This window comes from Silene latifolia, chromosome Y (assembly GCF_048544455.1).
Source record: "Silene latifolia isolate original U9 population chromosome Y, ASM4854445v1, whole genome shotgun sequence".
Classification (NCBI taxonomy): Eukaryota; Viridiplantae; Streptophyta; class Magnoliopsida; order Caryophyllales; family Caryophyllaceae; genus Silene; species Silene latifolia.
This window is the reverse complement of record NC_133538.1, coordinates 422,611,355-422,625,312: the sequence shown is the minus strand read 5'-3', so window position 1 is coordinate 422,625,312 and position 13,958 is coordinate 422,611,355. Positions and strand designations below refer to the sequence as shown.

Here is a 13,958-nt window from a genome sequence, read left to right as displayed (position 1 = left end):
ATTTCTGGCCTCACCCGGCGACAATGAGAAGATAAGGGGCAATTGTTGGGCCTGATATTTCCGCACTATGTTCAGGATACCCTTCTACCCTGGCCTGATAATCAAGAGGAGAATGTCAGGGTAGCTCAAGGATGGGTCAAATAAGAGGATAATATTTTACTAGATCGAGGATAATTATGGAGAATATTCCGGCTTTATTACAACAATTAAGAGACAATTATGGAGAAGATTATGCCATATGGGCTAAGCATTAAACCGGGTAATGAAGAGCACTGAAGGTGCAATAATGGCGTCATTGAAAGGAAATATTAAGCCTTAATTGTGGGGATTATTCGGCAAACACGAAGACTACTATATAAGGAGAAACCAAGATCATTTCAACATACATGCTATCACCTTGCAAGCAACTCAATTACAATGCTTAGTTAAAATACTCCATATTGTACTTACTTACATTACTATTCTCCATATACATAGTGAAATCTCTCTTAACTTGGTGCCCGTGGTTTTTTCCCAATTAAAGAGTTTTCCACGTACAAAATCCATTGTCTTACTCGTTTATTTTATTTACTTTATTTTTCTTACATTATATCCTGCCCTGTAGTACCAAACAAGATAAACGAGCTAGTTAACCCCACAAAAAACTCTACCCTGACCTGATTCAACTTTGTGCAGAATCCACCCAAAACAGTACACGTCTTGGACAAACTTGTTCTTTAATTGCTATGCTGGCAGAGATGTTACGCACTTCACACCCTGCTTGTAGCACCCCTAGCTTCCTCCTAGTTTCCTCGGATATCTACTACCCCCCAAAGTGTCGGGAACTTCACGCATTGGTGGTAGATGGACGGTACTGCCTTCATTTGATGCAGCCATGGCCTGCCCAAAATGACATTGTACGTTTAGGGGCCATTGATGATCAGGTACCTCACTTGCTTTTTGATGCCCCCTGCATATGTGGGGATCACCATCTCTCCGAGGGAGTGGGCTGTTTCCCCGCTGAACCCTACTAATGGGATGGCTTTCTTCTGGAGGTCTCCTTCATTAAAGCCAATTCTTTTCAGTGTTTCCAGCTTGATTAACTTGACTGAACTTCCTGTATCTACCAAGACTTTCTCCACCGTGCAGTTTCCTATGGACAATGTTATCACAAGTGTATCATGATGAATGTCCTCAGTGTCACGGGCGTCTACCTCGTCGAATGTGACGGTTGGTATATTTTCATGGTTGACCCTACAGGAAGTTTCTGGCCTGTTTCCCTTCTGCTGAGTGGCATGACATTTTGCGGCCGAATATGTAACACCCCCATACACCAAGGTGCCTTACCAAGACCACCTAATGCATGGAAGTGATACCATTTCGGTTATCCGAGGCAATGTATATCAAATTGACCACAAAAGATCATCTTTAAATAAATGAGTTTAAGTGATTACATAACCAAAAATCCAAAACTGTAGAATGAAATACATATGTTCGAAAATAGTAAAACCAACTAAAAGGAGATATAAGTTCAGCGACACAGCGGAAGACTTTAGTGATCCGTGGTGACTCCATCCCAGCTATCCCTCGCGCAATCCATCTCATATCTGCTCAATAACTGCTCACCATCCCCGAATGGATCACCACAGTTTTTAAAACAATTAACGGGGTCAGTTACTGATTACACAATACAAGATAAGCAAGACAACAATATATACAATAACCCAACTCCGTCACATCTCCGTACACCTGAATACACACTAAAGTGTGTAGCCCTGCCAGAATATCCATCACAATAGATATTCCACACCGCTACTGGGGGACCACAACCATTCTCACCAAATCCCTGCTCATCGACTCCGAGCGAAAACCCAAGTTCTTTAATGTGCACATCCCCCTTGTGACGGGAACCACAAGGGGCGAATCAACGGCGTGAAGCCAATCTCGCAAGTGACTTCACTTAGCCAAGGACGCGCCTCGTGAACCACTGACAAACACAATCAACCAGCTGTACACCAACAATACCAATCACCAATTCCAACACGATAAGATCAACAACAGTAAACAACCAACAACAATCAACCATCAAATACAATATAAACAATAACCGAGTAGGGAAACCCTACTTGGAAAAGCAATCACCAAGATCGTCACATTCAGCTAATCAAAACCGTTCTTCAACGAAATCACCTCCTATAATCACAGAATCATATAATTATTATCTAACAATCACAATACTCCCAAAATCCCCAAAATACCCAATTAGGGTTTCAACTAAAATCAATGAAACGACATAAAAATCATACTAGAATCTTACCCACAACACGACGGTCTCAACGGCGTAAAGAACTCTGAATTCCGACGACACAAGCCTTGAGATTTGATAGTAATGAGAGAGATGAGAGGCAACGTAACTTGTTTTTATCTTTGTGAAGTTTAGAATAGGGTAAACAATGAAAAGATAAAACAGACGAAAAGTGTTTTTATAACCTTCTCGCGTAGCTATCAAAACCAGGGGAGTAATTGTTACCTACCTCCCCCTCAAGTAATTATTACTCCCCTAATGGAGGAACTATTACACTATATTTCCCCATTTCTATCCATTTCTATCTCTCATCCCCATCCCTTCCCTTCATTTTTTAGTTCATTTTAGCTCTATTACTCCCTTAATAATTACTCTCATTCCAAGCGAGCCCTTATAAATACGAAGGTAGAAACAATATAACATGAAGTTTCATATATAAAAAAAAAAGAACAATATGTCAACATGATGAAAGTCGCATGGTAATACAACGGAGCTAGAAAAAATTGCAGTATATTGCAATTATATAACATGAGTGAACATTATCTTTGTAGATGAAGGTTGACAGGTTGTACCCTATCAGATTACGTACTTAGTCGAGTTTGACTTTTTTTATGTTAAATTATTGTACCTAATGTTTATTTATTTATTTATTTTTATTTTTTTGGCAACTGGTAAAAAAGATTCCTAGGCCACAGTTATGGCACGCCTTGCTAACTGGTCCGCCGCAGCATTTCTTTTCCTACAAACATAACTAAAGCATAAACAATGAAAGTTAGCCGAAAGGACATTGATGTCATCGAGGATGCCTACAATAAGGTAGTGCCTTTTTCCGTTGCCTGTCCATTGGAATAAAAGTTGTAGACAATCTGATGAAACTTTCACATGAAGGAATCCTCTGTCTCTAGCCCATATAAGAGCCTTCATAACTCCTATAGCCTCAGCTTGTAATGGACTCTCTGAAAAGCCCCTTCCGCTGCCATTACATATCACATTTCCTTCCGAATCCATAGCAATCCATCCCCATGACGCGTGACACGATTTCCACCAGCTTCCATCAACCATAAGTCTGATCATAGAACAAGACCCAAAAGTTCCCGTAACATAAACTGGGTCTCCATTTCGAAGGGTCTTCAAGTCCAGTGTGTGGTCCGTATGCTCATACTCCATCATGTCATTAGATCCTTGCACTTCTTGCGGTTTTGGCTTATTTGCTCAAAAACTCTATTAATTAGTTTCATTTGTTTTTGTTAAATTGTCTATTAGTCCTGCCTATTCTCTATCTCAAATTTTTACCAATTCTACTACCTCTCAAATTTACCAATTCTTTAATATTTTTTTTACAATTAAGTAGTTTAAAATCATCTTTCACAATATTTTGACAATCTCAACTATGTGATTTACTTAATCTTAAAAAAATAAAAAGTACACGTCAAGGGTAATCTTTTGCGATGCACTTATGCACATGTCACAGAGCGGCCTTTTTATTTTAAAGTCTGTTTTGGTAATTTTCTACCGAATTAGGTTAAACGAGGTCAATGTGGTCTTACTCGTTGTATGTTGATTGTATATTTGTGTTTAATGTAAAGTAAGGGAATTAAGTACGTAAATAAAGGTTGACACGTGAGATTTGCTGACGCGGAAAACCCACGTGGGAAACGACCGCTGGAAGGGACGGTACCTTTCCAATGATTGCACTAGCTTGTTAATTCGAGAATGAGTACAAGGGAGAAGGAATGTAAATCTAGCTAGCACAATATGTTATGTGTATGCGTAAGATATTGGATGCCCTTTCTTGTTTGTCTCTTCGCCTATTTATAGGGTAAGAACCCTAGATATGTCCTACTCCGTTTATGGTAAGGAATATTAGTCCTATCAGAACTCTTTCCATAAACGGATCCTCTTCCTCCATTCTCCCTAATCTCCCTGAAATCTCCCTGACGACTCTTCAACACGCGGGCTTCCTTCACCAGTGGGCATTCCCATCGTTGTATGCTTTTTGGCCCAATTCATTAGATGGTTTTACTTGGACCGGTTCCATATTAGGCCAATAAGCGTATTTTGGCCCAAACAGTTTGACCCTAATTCCTTGTGAGATATGTCTCGAGGCGTCGAATAAGGAATTACGGATTTTTAAAAATTCCGCGCCGTCTTTCACACAACTTCCCAAGTACTCATCATTACCCCCCCCCTCTTCTCCTCATTTCTCGCGCTTCCTTATCTCTCTCCTCCTTTATAATCTTAACTCCCCCCCTACTTTACTCCATTAACTTCAAAATTTAAATCTCTCACCTTCCCAAAACCCTTCTTCTTCCTTCTACCCTTCCCCCGGATTCCGTCTCTCTCGCCGCCGTTCTTCACCAGGTACTTCCTTCTTGCAATCTCTCTTCGATCCTTTCCTTTTTCTTTCTTTCGACCATGGGTAAAACTCGTCACACTACTTCGACCTCTGCTCTGGTCGATCAAAATCCGGACCCTACCTTTCCATCTCGTAATCTTTTTGTCCACCCCCACGATTGTAACTCCTCTCTGACCACCGGCGACATTCCTTTGATTAAGGAATTGCTTGGCCTCAGCGACGAGGTTGACATTGTTATGCTTAAGCCGGGCCAAAAGGCGAAAGCCGTTCGGCCAAGATGGGTCTGCTTCTACCTCTACCCATTTAGGTATGGTCTTCGCTTCCCCTTTCCCAAACTTATGCAAGACTTTCTCCGGACCAATAACTTCACCATGGCACAAATCTCTGCCACCATCTAGAGGGTACTCCTCTAGTCCCTGTCTGCCAGTTAGAACACCAGAAGCTCCATCTCCCTGGGCGAGCTGGCCCATATGTACGATATTCGTTCTCTAGGAAGAGGCCAATTTTCTTTTCGAGGTTCCGGCGAGACACCTTTCAGGCATGTGTCAAAATATAGGGATGAGAAATGGTTTAGGGATTTTTTCTATCTGAGGAAGGCCTCCATTTAGCTGCCTGTTGATTATATCTTCGAAGATTGAGTCAGAACATCGAGTAAGCAACTATTCTAACGCTTGATTTTCTTCTTCCAATGCTTACTGGCTTACGTTTTGTTTTTGCGCAGACCCCTGCCCACTGACTTGCCTTGGCGACCCGACAACTACCGGTAAAAAATTGTTCTACATCTCCCTGTCCAACAGGAAGTTTCCTGATTTGATACCCGGCTTCTCACCTGCCTCTTCCTCCAATCCACAACAATCAGCCCACAACATGTCTTCTGGTATGTTACTTTGTGCTGTCATTCGTGTTATCTCTGCTTGTACGAAATCTTGCTATCTACCTGGTATTTCTGGTGCCTGAGATCTGGCTGCTTGCAGGCTCAAAAGTTGACCCTTTGGAGGCTATCTTCTAGAGTGCTAAAAGAAAGAGAGCTACTACGAGCCCTGACGTAGCTTCTACCTCCAAGAGGAGTTGCCCGCTGCTTCCTTCTGGTATCCTCCAAACCATTCCAGTACCGCTCGTCCCGAGCCTTTGGAGGTTAGCCCGCTATCTCGTCATCCTCTTACTCCGCCTGCTAGTCCTGCTGCTGCTACTGCTAGTGGTGGCATCATTGCCCACTTCCTTGATGGCTTTGGGGACGTAGAAAAGGTGCCTTACTGGCCTGAGATCGACCATATCCTATTCCCGTCGTTGGTGGAAGCTTTCTCAGAATTCTCCCCAGAAGAGATGGCTGAGAATGATGTGCACAATGCCTTCATGGTGAGTGTTCTTCCCCTGCTACTTGTTCTAATTTATCTGTGTCAAACCTGCTAATTCTTCCTTTTCTGCCTCAGGCCTTCTAGTCAGCTCTTTATAATAGGAAGATGATCAACGTGGTACAGACCACTAGTCCTGCTACCAATGCCAAGAATCGGGAACTAACTGGGACTATTGCTGATCTGGAGCACCAGCGCTCTGACTTGAGGGGACGTGTGGTGGAGCTGAAGGCTGAGCTTGCTGGTGCCAAGAAGAACATGAAGGAGGGAGCTAATCAGCTAGCGCATACCCAGAAAGGGTGCAGTACCTTCTCTGATTCTCTGAAGCGCTCTGACAAGAAGATCAACGAGCTGATTTCCCTTGCCACCAATATTGTTGATTATGCTACCTGGCGGGGAATGATCAGTGAAATGCGTGCTACCCTTACTGTGGCTCCAACCTTGCAGGCCATAGAGGAGGAGGAGAGGTAGCTGGAGATTCTTTACTCTGTCCAACCTTATTTGAGCGTGCTAATGCCTGAAATTGGCAAGGTGAATTCTCCTGCACTGGCGGAGCAGACAACTGCCGAGGGTGCTGGCTCGTTCCAGTAGGCTGTTGTTGCCGAGGGAGCTCAGGAGGCTGCTGTTGTTGAGGGCGTGCAATCTGGTCCTGTACCTGAAATGGGAAGTTAGCAGGAGGAGGTAGAGGAGGTGCCAGAAAGGGAGGTCATTGATCTGGCCTCTAGTTAAAATTTTATATTTCGTTTTCTGAACGGCAGTCTGACCCTGTGTGGTGCAGGCTTTTAAATTTTTTTAAACATTTTATCTTGTGTTTGTTCGTTGTGGTGACGGCTAACTGAACTTGGGGCCGCTTTTTGGCCGAATTTTGAAATGCCACTTGCCTTGTTTTGGCAAGTTTGACCATGTCATGTCTTGCGTGTTTTGTTTCTTACTTATATACTTAGCTTAAGAAACTGCTGTGTCAGCCTGTTGGCTGATTTAGGCTAATCGTGTCAGCCTGAAAAGGCTGATTTAGACTCAGCTAGCTGCCGTGTCAGTCTACTGACTGATTTAGGCGTATGCCGCATTTTGGGTGAGGTGGTCGTGTCAACCTTCAAGGCTGATTTAGACCAGTCGTGTCAGCCTGAAAAGGCTGATTTAGACTCAGCTAACTGCCGTGTCAGTCTACTGACTGATTTAGGTGTATGCCACATTCTGACTACTTAACCTTGTTCATGATACAAGGTGTGTTTATCATGTTTAAAGCAAACAGGGGCGTACCTTAGGCAAGTTTATCGTCATTCTAGGACCAATGGGACGTTGCAGGATTCTGGTAGCTCAGAGATCCATGTGTTCCATATGTGTGTGCATGCATGCTGGGGCCCGGATTGATTGTGTTGATTGCAAGCTACGTCCAGGGGGTGGTATCCAGGGTAGCTAGATCAGCTTTTAGCTGTCAGTCAGGCTCCCTTTCGTATGTTCCATAGGCCGCTTGGTGAGGGTGCTCCTAATGGAGAAATGTAGGTTAGGCATGTTTGAGTGCCATGTGCCTTGTCATCCTGTGTTTGCAGTTGACAGTCCTGCTAGCTACACTTTCAATGTACCATAGAAATTAGAGTTCAGAGTGATGCATTTAAAGAAGCCTGAAAATAGAAAATTCTACTAGAGCGATGTGAAACACTGATGCCATCTTATGGGGTGCCAGAGCAATTATGGTCCCAAGAAGCTTACAGACAACACAACTCCAATAGAATTTTTTAAATTTTAAAGAAATAAAAGAAAAGAAAATGACACAAAATTGGAAAGAAAAGAAAATGACACAAAATTGGTAGTATGCCTACTACCGTTTTTTTTTGGCTTTCTTAATACACTACTCTATACACTAAATTCTACTTATTATCAAAAGTGATAACTCTTCAGGTGAAGTATGTTCCATGGTTTGTGTATGATTTGACCATCTATGGTCATTAATCTGTACGCCCCATGGCCAACAACGCCTTCTACCTGGTATGGTCCTTCCCATTTGTAGGCGAATTTGCCTGCCTTACGATTCATTGTGTTCTGGAACACTTCACGGAGAACTAGATCTCCTACCTTCAGGAGCCTGACTTATACGTTCTTGTTATAACTTCTGGAGACTGACTGCTTGTAGGCAGCCATGCGTATCTTTGCGCTTGCTCGCATTTCATCTATCGTGTTCAGGTTCCTGATCATCTCTGCACTGTTCAGTTCCCATGTCATACATTCATACCTGTGAGTTGGAACTAGAACCTCTGATGGAATTACTGCTTCTACGCCAAACACCAGGCTGAAGGGTGTCTGGCCTGTCGCTGTCTTTGGTGTCGTTCTATCTGACCATAGCACTAGTTGCAATTCATCTGCCCACTTTCCTCCTAACTCATGTAACCTCCTTCTTAAGTTATCCATGATGATTTTATTGCTGGCCTCAGCTTCCCCGTTGGACTTTGGAGTCCTGGGTGCTGATTTCTTCAGGGTGATGTTCCATCTGGCACAGTATCCTTCCGCGTCATTTGAGATGAATTGTGATCCATTGTCATATGTAATTTCTGATGGGATACCAAACCTGCAGATGATGTTACGTTTAATAAAAGAGATGACTTGTTTATCTTTTACCTCTGTGAATGCTTCCGAATCTATCCATTTGAAGAAATAGTCAGTCATTGCTAGCATCCATATTCTGTTTCCTATGGCTCTACGCAGAGGACCCACTATATCCATTCCCCACGTCATGAATGCCCAGGGAGAAATAATGGGATGTAGGGGCTCTGCCGGCTGATGGATCATTAGCGTTGAACGCTGGCAGGCGTCACACTTGCGGGCATATTCTACCAAGTCTGCCCTCATTGTGGGCCAGAAGTAGCCTTGTTTGAGGGCTTTGTTTAACAGACTCTTGCCCCCTATATGGTTTCCGTATTCGCCACTATGGAGGGCATGCTACACAGTCCGTGCTTCTTGCTTATCCAGGCATCGTAAGTAGGGTCCTGTCAGCGACTTTCTGAAAAGCATATCGTCAATTAGTATGAATCTGGAGGCTTTCATTTTAAAACCTCTTATCTCCTTCTTGTCATCTGGCAGCTTGCTGTGTCGCAACCAGTCTAGATATGGTGTCTGCCAGTCCCAGTCATCTGCCTGGTCAGCTGGCTGATCATCGGGCTGGGCAGTTGTCTGGCTATCCGGCTGATTATCGGGTTGGGCAGCTGCCTTGCCATTTATAGTTGACTGAACTATTGCCCCATCTTTTTGGTCCTCCAATTCACCTCTGTCCGCCTCTTCTAATTTTTGGATAGAAGGTTTCAGCATGTGCGCGATGGGGATGTTGGACAACTCGGTTGACTTGAAGGTTGCCCCTAGAGTTGCTAGGGCATCTGCTTCCATGTTTTGGTCTCTGGGGATCTGCTTAAGCTTGCACTATTTGAATTTCTATTTCAGCTCCTTTGCCACTTTTAAGTAGACGATCATCTTCGAGTCCCTAGCTATGAATTCATTATTCATATGGTTCACTATTAGTAAAGAGTCACTGGATATCTGTAGATTCCTGACTCCCAACTCCAGGGCTAACTGCATTCATAATATTAGGGCTTCGTACTCTATTTCATTATTAGTTGCCTTAAATTCACATCTTACTGCTTGTGCTATCATTTCTCCCTGCGGCGACCGCAGGATTAGCCCTACGTCTACCCCTCTTTGGTTGGAGGCTCCAACGATGTGCATCTGCCAGACTTTTGCTTCCTTGCTCTCTTTGAGGGTTAGTATTTCTTCGTCTGCCAGATTTTGGATAGCTGGGCAGAAATCTGACACAAAGTCTGCTAGTGCCTGATACCGTCGTCAGGTACCAAAAATAAATACCTAAGTTACAACTAACAGAAGTCAGCGGCAAGTAGGGTCGATCTCCACAGGGAGGCAAAAATGAGATTTATCTGTCTAATTTTAGTCTATGAGTACGGGTCACAAAGTGGGGGTTTGAAATGATTTTCTAAACTAATAGTAATAAGGAAAAGAGAATAAGAGAAGGGGATTAACCAGACAGAGAGAAACAGCTAAGACAAACGGTTCACCATAATCATCCGGTCAAGTAATCTAGGTCTCAGGTCAATGCAAATACGGTCTAAGGGGTAACGAACGTCACCTTTCGGTCCTTAATTCACCCTAAAGTGTAAACAGCTTAACTTTCGCCCTCACTGCAATACTCTATTGTTCGCTACTAGTCTACCTTTTCCAACCTTTCGGTCCAGGTCAAGGATCACTAAGAATTAAAGGTCTAATTGCGTCGACTCAATCAGACAGATACAATTAATCGACATTTAACCAACAAAGACAATACCAAAGCATTAACCCAATAAATCGATTACTCTCCCTTCATAATTATGGATCCCCTATAGTCTTAGCAGAGGGGAATTAGCTACGCATATTCATAATCGCAATAACAATCATATACGAATAAACTAAATCAAGAGGCATAATAAGGGAATTAATAAGATCTACTAGCATAAGAGAAATAAATAACAGTAGAGAAATTAAGGGCAATAAGAAAGGAATTGAGAAATAAAATAAATAGAATTAAAGTCTAAGAGAAGAGAAGAAGTTACAAAGGGATCCGACAGAGAAGCGAAGAACGCCGCCCAAAACAATGTAACGTGATACTTAGCAACAGGGAAATGTAATTCCTCTCCCCATTAGGTCTAGGTAATCTCTTATTTATAATAAGAGAACTTATTATCTAAGATAAAATAAATATAACATAACATAAATAAAGTCTCGACATAAGCTTTCTCGATCGAGTAACAATGGTTCTCGATCGAGCACTTCTCAGCGCGTAATTCCTGCTTCGCGCACTGAACTTCAAACGGCTGCCATTTCTTCGTTACTTGGCCAAACAGGGCGTGGTTGGTGGCGTTGGAAAGCTAAGAGAATACGCTTTCACCTCCAACTAGAATCACCTTAATAGCTGTTGTAGAACTCGAGATATGACTCTTACAAGCAGGAACTAGCAAATTGAAGCACTCTCTTGGCTCGCCTAGCTTCCTTACTCCAATGCGCATCTCAAAATAGCACTTTCCAAGCTCCGACTCAACTCATCTCCTAAATGCATGCATAGGGACATGTTTTAGGCTTGATTCCGCATCTCTAAGCTCATTCCTGCAATTAATACAAGAACTTCCAAAGTATGCAATTCGGGGCATATTCGTAGCAAATAACTACTAAAATAGCATAAAGATGCGTGCAAGAATAGACTAAAAAGACTATATAAAATGCACGTATCAGTGCCTGTGACTTTATTGCTGTTCTTGGTTCATACCTGATGTCGTATCCACTAAGATGCAATTACCAGTGCTTGTACTAATTTTTCAAGAGATGTGTACCTGTGCTCTGCTGGCAGCAGAGACTTGCTTACATAGTAGAATGGCTTTTGCTCCTTGTTCTGCTCTCTGACTAGAACTTCACTTACTGCTACCTCTATGACGACCAGGTAGACAAACAGTGGTTCCCCCTGCCCTGGTTTCGAAGTAGTGGTGGGGTGCTGAGGTAGTGCTTCAGCTCCCTGAATGCCCGCTCATGGTCTGCCGTCCACTCGAACTTCTGGCTCTAACTTAATATATCATAAAATTGTCTGCACTTGTCTGAGAATCTTGAGATGAACCTGCTCTAAGCTGCCACTTTTCCATCTAAGCTTTTCACATCCTTTAGTTTTTCTGGTGACTCCAGCTGTAACACGGCCTTGATCTGCTCGATGTTGGCCTCTATCCTTCTTTGAGTTACAATGTAGCCTAAGAACTTGCCTGAGAAAACCCCAAAGATGCATTTGGATGGGTTTAGCTTCATTTTGTAATCCCTGAGGGTGCTGAATGTTTCTGCCAGATGCTGCTTGTAGTCCTTGGCTTTCTCTGACTTTACCACCATATCATCAATATGTACCTCCATGGTTCTTCCTATCCGCTCTTTAAACATCCGGTTGTCTAGCCTTTGATATGTGGACCCTGCGTTTTTTAGGCCGAAGGGCATGACGTTATAACAGTATATTCCTCTTTCAGACATGAATGGTGTCTTCTCTTGATCTGCTGGATCCATCTTGATTTGATTGTAACCACTCCAAGCATCTAGGAATGTCAACATTTCATGTCCAGCCATTGGATCCACCATTGCGTCAATGTGTGGTAGCGGGAAGGGGTCCTTGGGACATGCTTTGTTGAGGTCGGTGAAGTCCGCGCATACTCTCCACTTCCCGTTCTTCTTGGGTACTACCACCACGTTTGACAGCCATTCTAGGTACTTCACCTGTCTTATCTTATTTGCTGCTAGCAGGCTGTCTACCTCCTGGTTGATCACCTAATTTCTTTCAGCTCTGACAGGGTAGTCGTTTACCTATCAAAAATAACCAACTAGCTCTAACTAATATAGATAGGAAAGTCGGGTCGATCTCCACAGGGAGATGGAAACATGTTAGCTTTGTCTAAGTTCATCACGGTAACCAAATTGGGGGTTTTAATTGGGTTGTTGTTCTAAACTAATGAGAATGAGAAAAAGAAAAAGGCAGAGAAAAAGGATTAAGCAGATAAAGAAAGCAGCTAAGACAGATGGTTCACCATGATCATTCGGTCAAGTAATCTAGGTCTCAGGTCAATGCAAGTATGGTCGGAGGAGCAGTGAATATCTCCTTCTGGTCTCAATTCGCCCTAAAGCACAAATAGCTTAGCTTCCGCCCTTACTACAGTGCCCTAATGTTCGCTACGAGTATCGTCCTTTCCAACCTTCCGGTCTAGGTCACGGTTTACTATGATTTAAATGTCTAATTGCGTCGACTCAATTAGATAGATACAAATAAATGCAGCGATTAACAACAAGGACTACACCAGCATTAACCTAATAATTCAATCGCTATCCCTTCATAATCATGGATCCCCTAGTCTTAGCAAGGGAAATTAGCTATGCATCATCATCGAATTAACAACAATAACATATAAATAATAGGAATTAAATATGATGATAATAAAATGAAATGAGAACAAATAGCAATAGCAAAATAAAGGAATAGAGGAAATAGAAGCAATGAAATGAATTAAGAATAAGAACAAGAATTAAAAGGGAATAATAATACCGAATACAAGTTCCGAATCTGAGTAAAAAAGAGTAGAAGAAGAGTAAAATGAAGAAGCAGTAGAAAAATATAGAGTGAAAGTGAATGAGGAAGAGTTACGCAGTCTACTGTATTTAGTAGTATACGAAAATCCTCCTCTAAACCTAATCCATAGCCTAATTACAAAAGCCCATACAAAATTAGGCGGAAAAACTCTATTAGAGGCAAAGCCACTCGATCGAGTGGAAATAAACCACTCGATCGAGCAACTAAGCGACAAACCCCTCGATCGAGTGGAAATAAACCACTCGATCGAGTAACTCCTTGTAATGTCTTCTCGATTAAATACTCGAACTGCTCGATCGAGTAACCTTCAATATATAAAGCATTCGATCGACTAGAAAAGTAGTCGATCGAGCTATTTTGGCACGTTAGACATTATGACACCTTCCGAAACCAGCTCACGCGTCTTCAAAGTGATAGATTCCAAGCTCCGGTTCCTTCTTCTCCATAAATACATGCAAATGGGACGAGTTTAGGCTCGATTTAGCTACTCTTCGATTTATTCCTGCAATTTACATAAAACGAACCAAAGTAGACTATTCGGGGGAATTTGTAGCTAGATGCCACGTAAATAGTACAGAAATGCGTGTAGAAATAAGGTAAAAACCTTATATAAAATACACGCATCAAGCTGCAAACTTTCTTCTCCTCTGCTGGACGGGCTTGCATCCTGGGTCCACGCTGAGTTTGTGTGTTATGATATATGGATCTACCCCTATCATGTCGTAATGGGACCATGCGAAGCAATCCATGTTGGTTTGCAAGAATTTAATTAGGTGTTGTCTGAGGTCGCCCGTGCATCCTGCCCATGTTAACACGATTCTCTCTGGG

General features: G+C 42.5%; 2 protein-coding genes across 2 annotated transcripts; both read right to left on the bottom strand.

The window, feature by feature from the left end:
• Positions 1 to 8,080: 8,080 nt before the first annotated feature.
• LOC141632463 (uncharacterized) lies at positions 8,081 to 8,398 on the bottom strand. The gene has a single exon (XM_074445010.1). It carries the CDS (start codon positions 8,396 to 8,398, stop codon positions 8,081 to 8,083), a length of 318 nt encoding a protein of 105 aa, XP_074301111.1.
• A 528-nt stretch (positions 8,399 to 8,926) lies between these two features.
• LOC141632462 (uncharacterized) lies at positions 8,927 to 9,367 on the bottom strand. The gene has a single exon (XM_074445009.1). The coding sequence runs from the start codon at positions 9,365 to 9,367 to the stop codon at positions 8,927 to 8,929; it is 441 nt and encodes a 146-aa protein (XP_074301110.1).
• Positions 9,368 to 13,958: the final 4,591 nt, after the last annotated feature.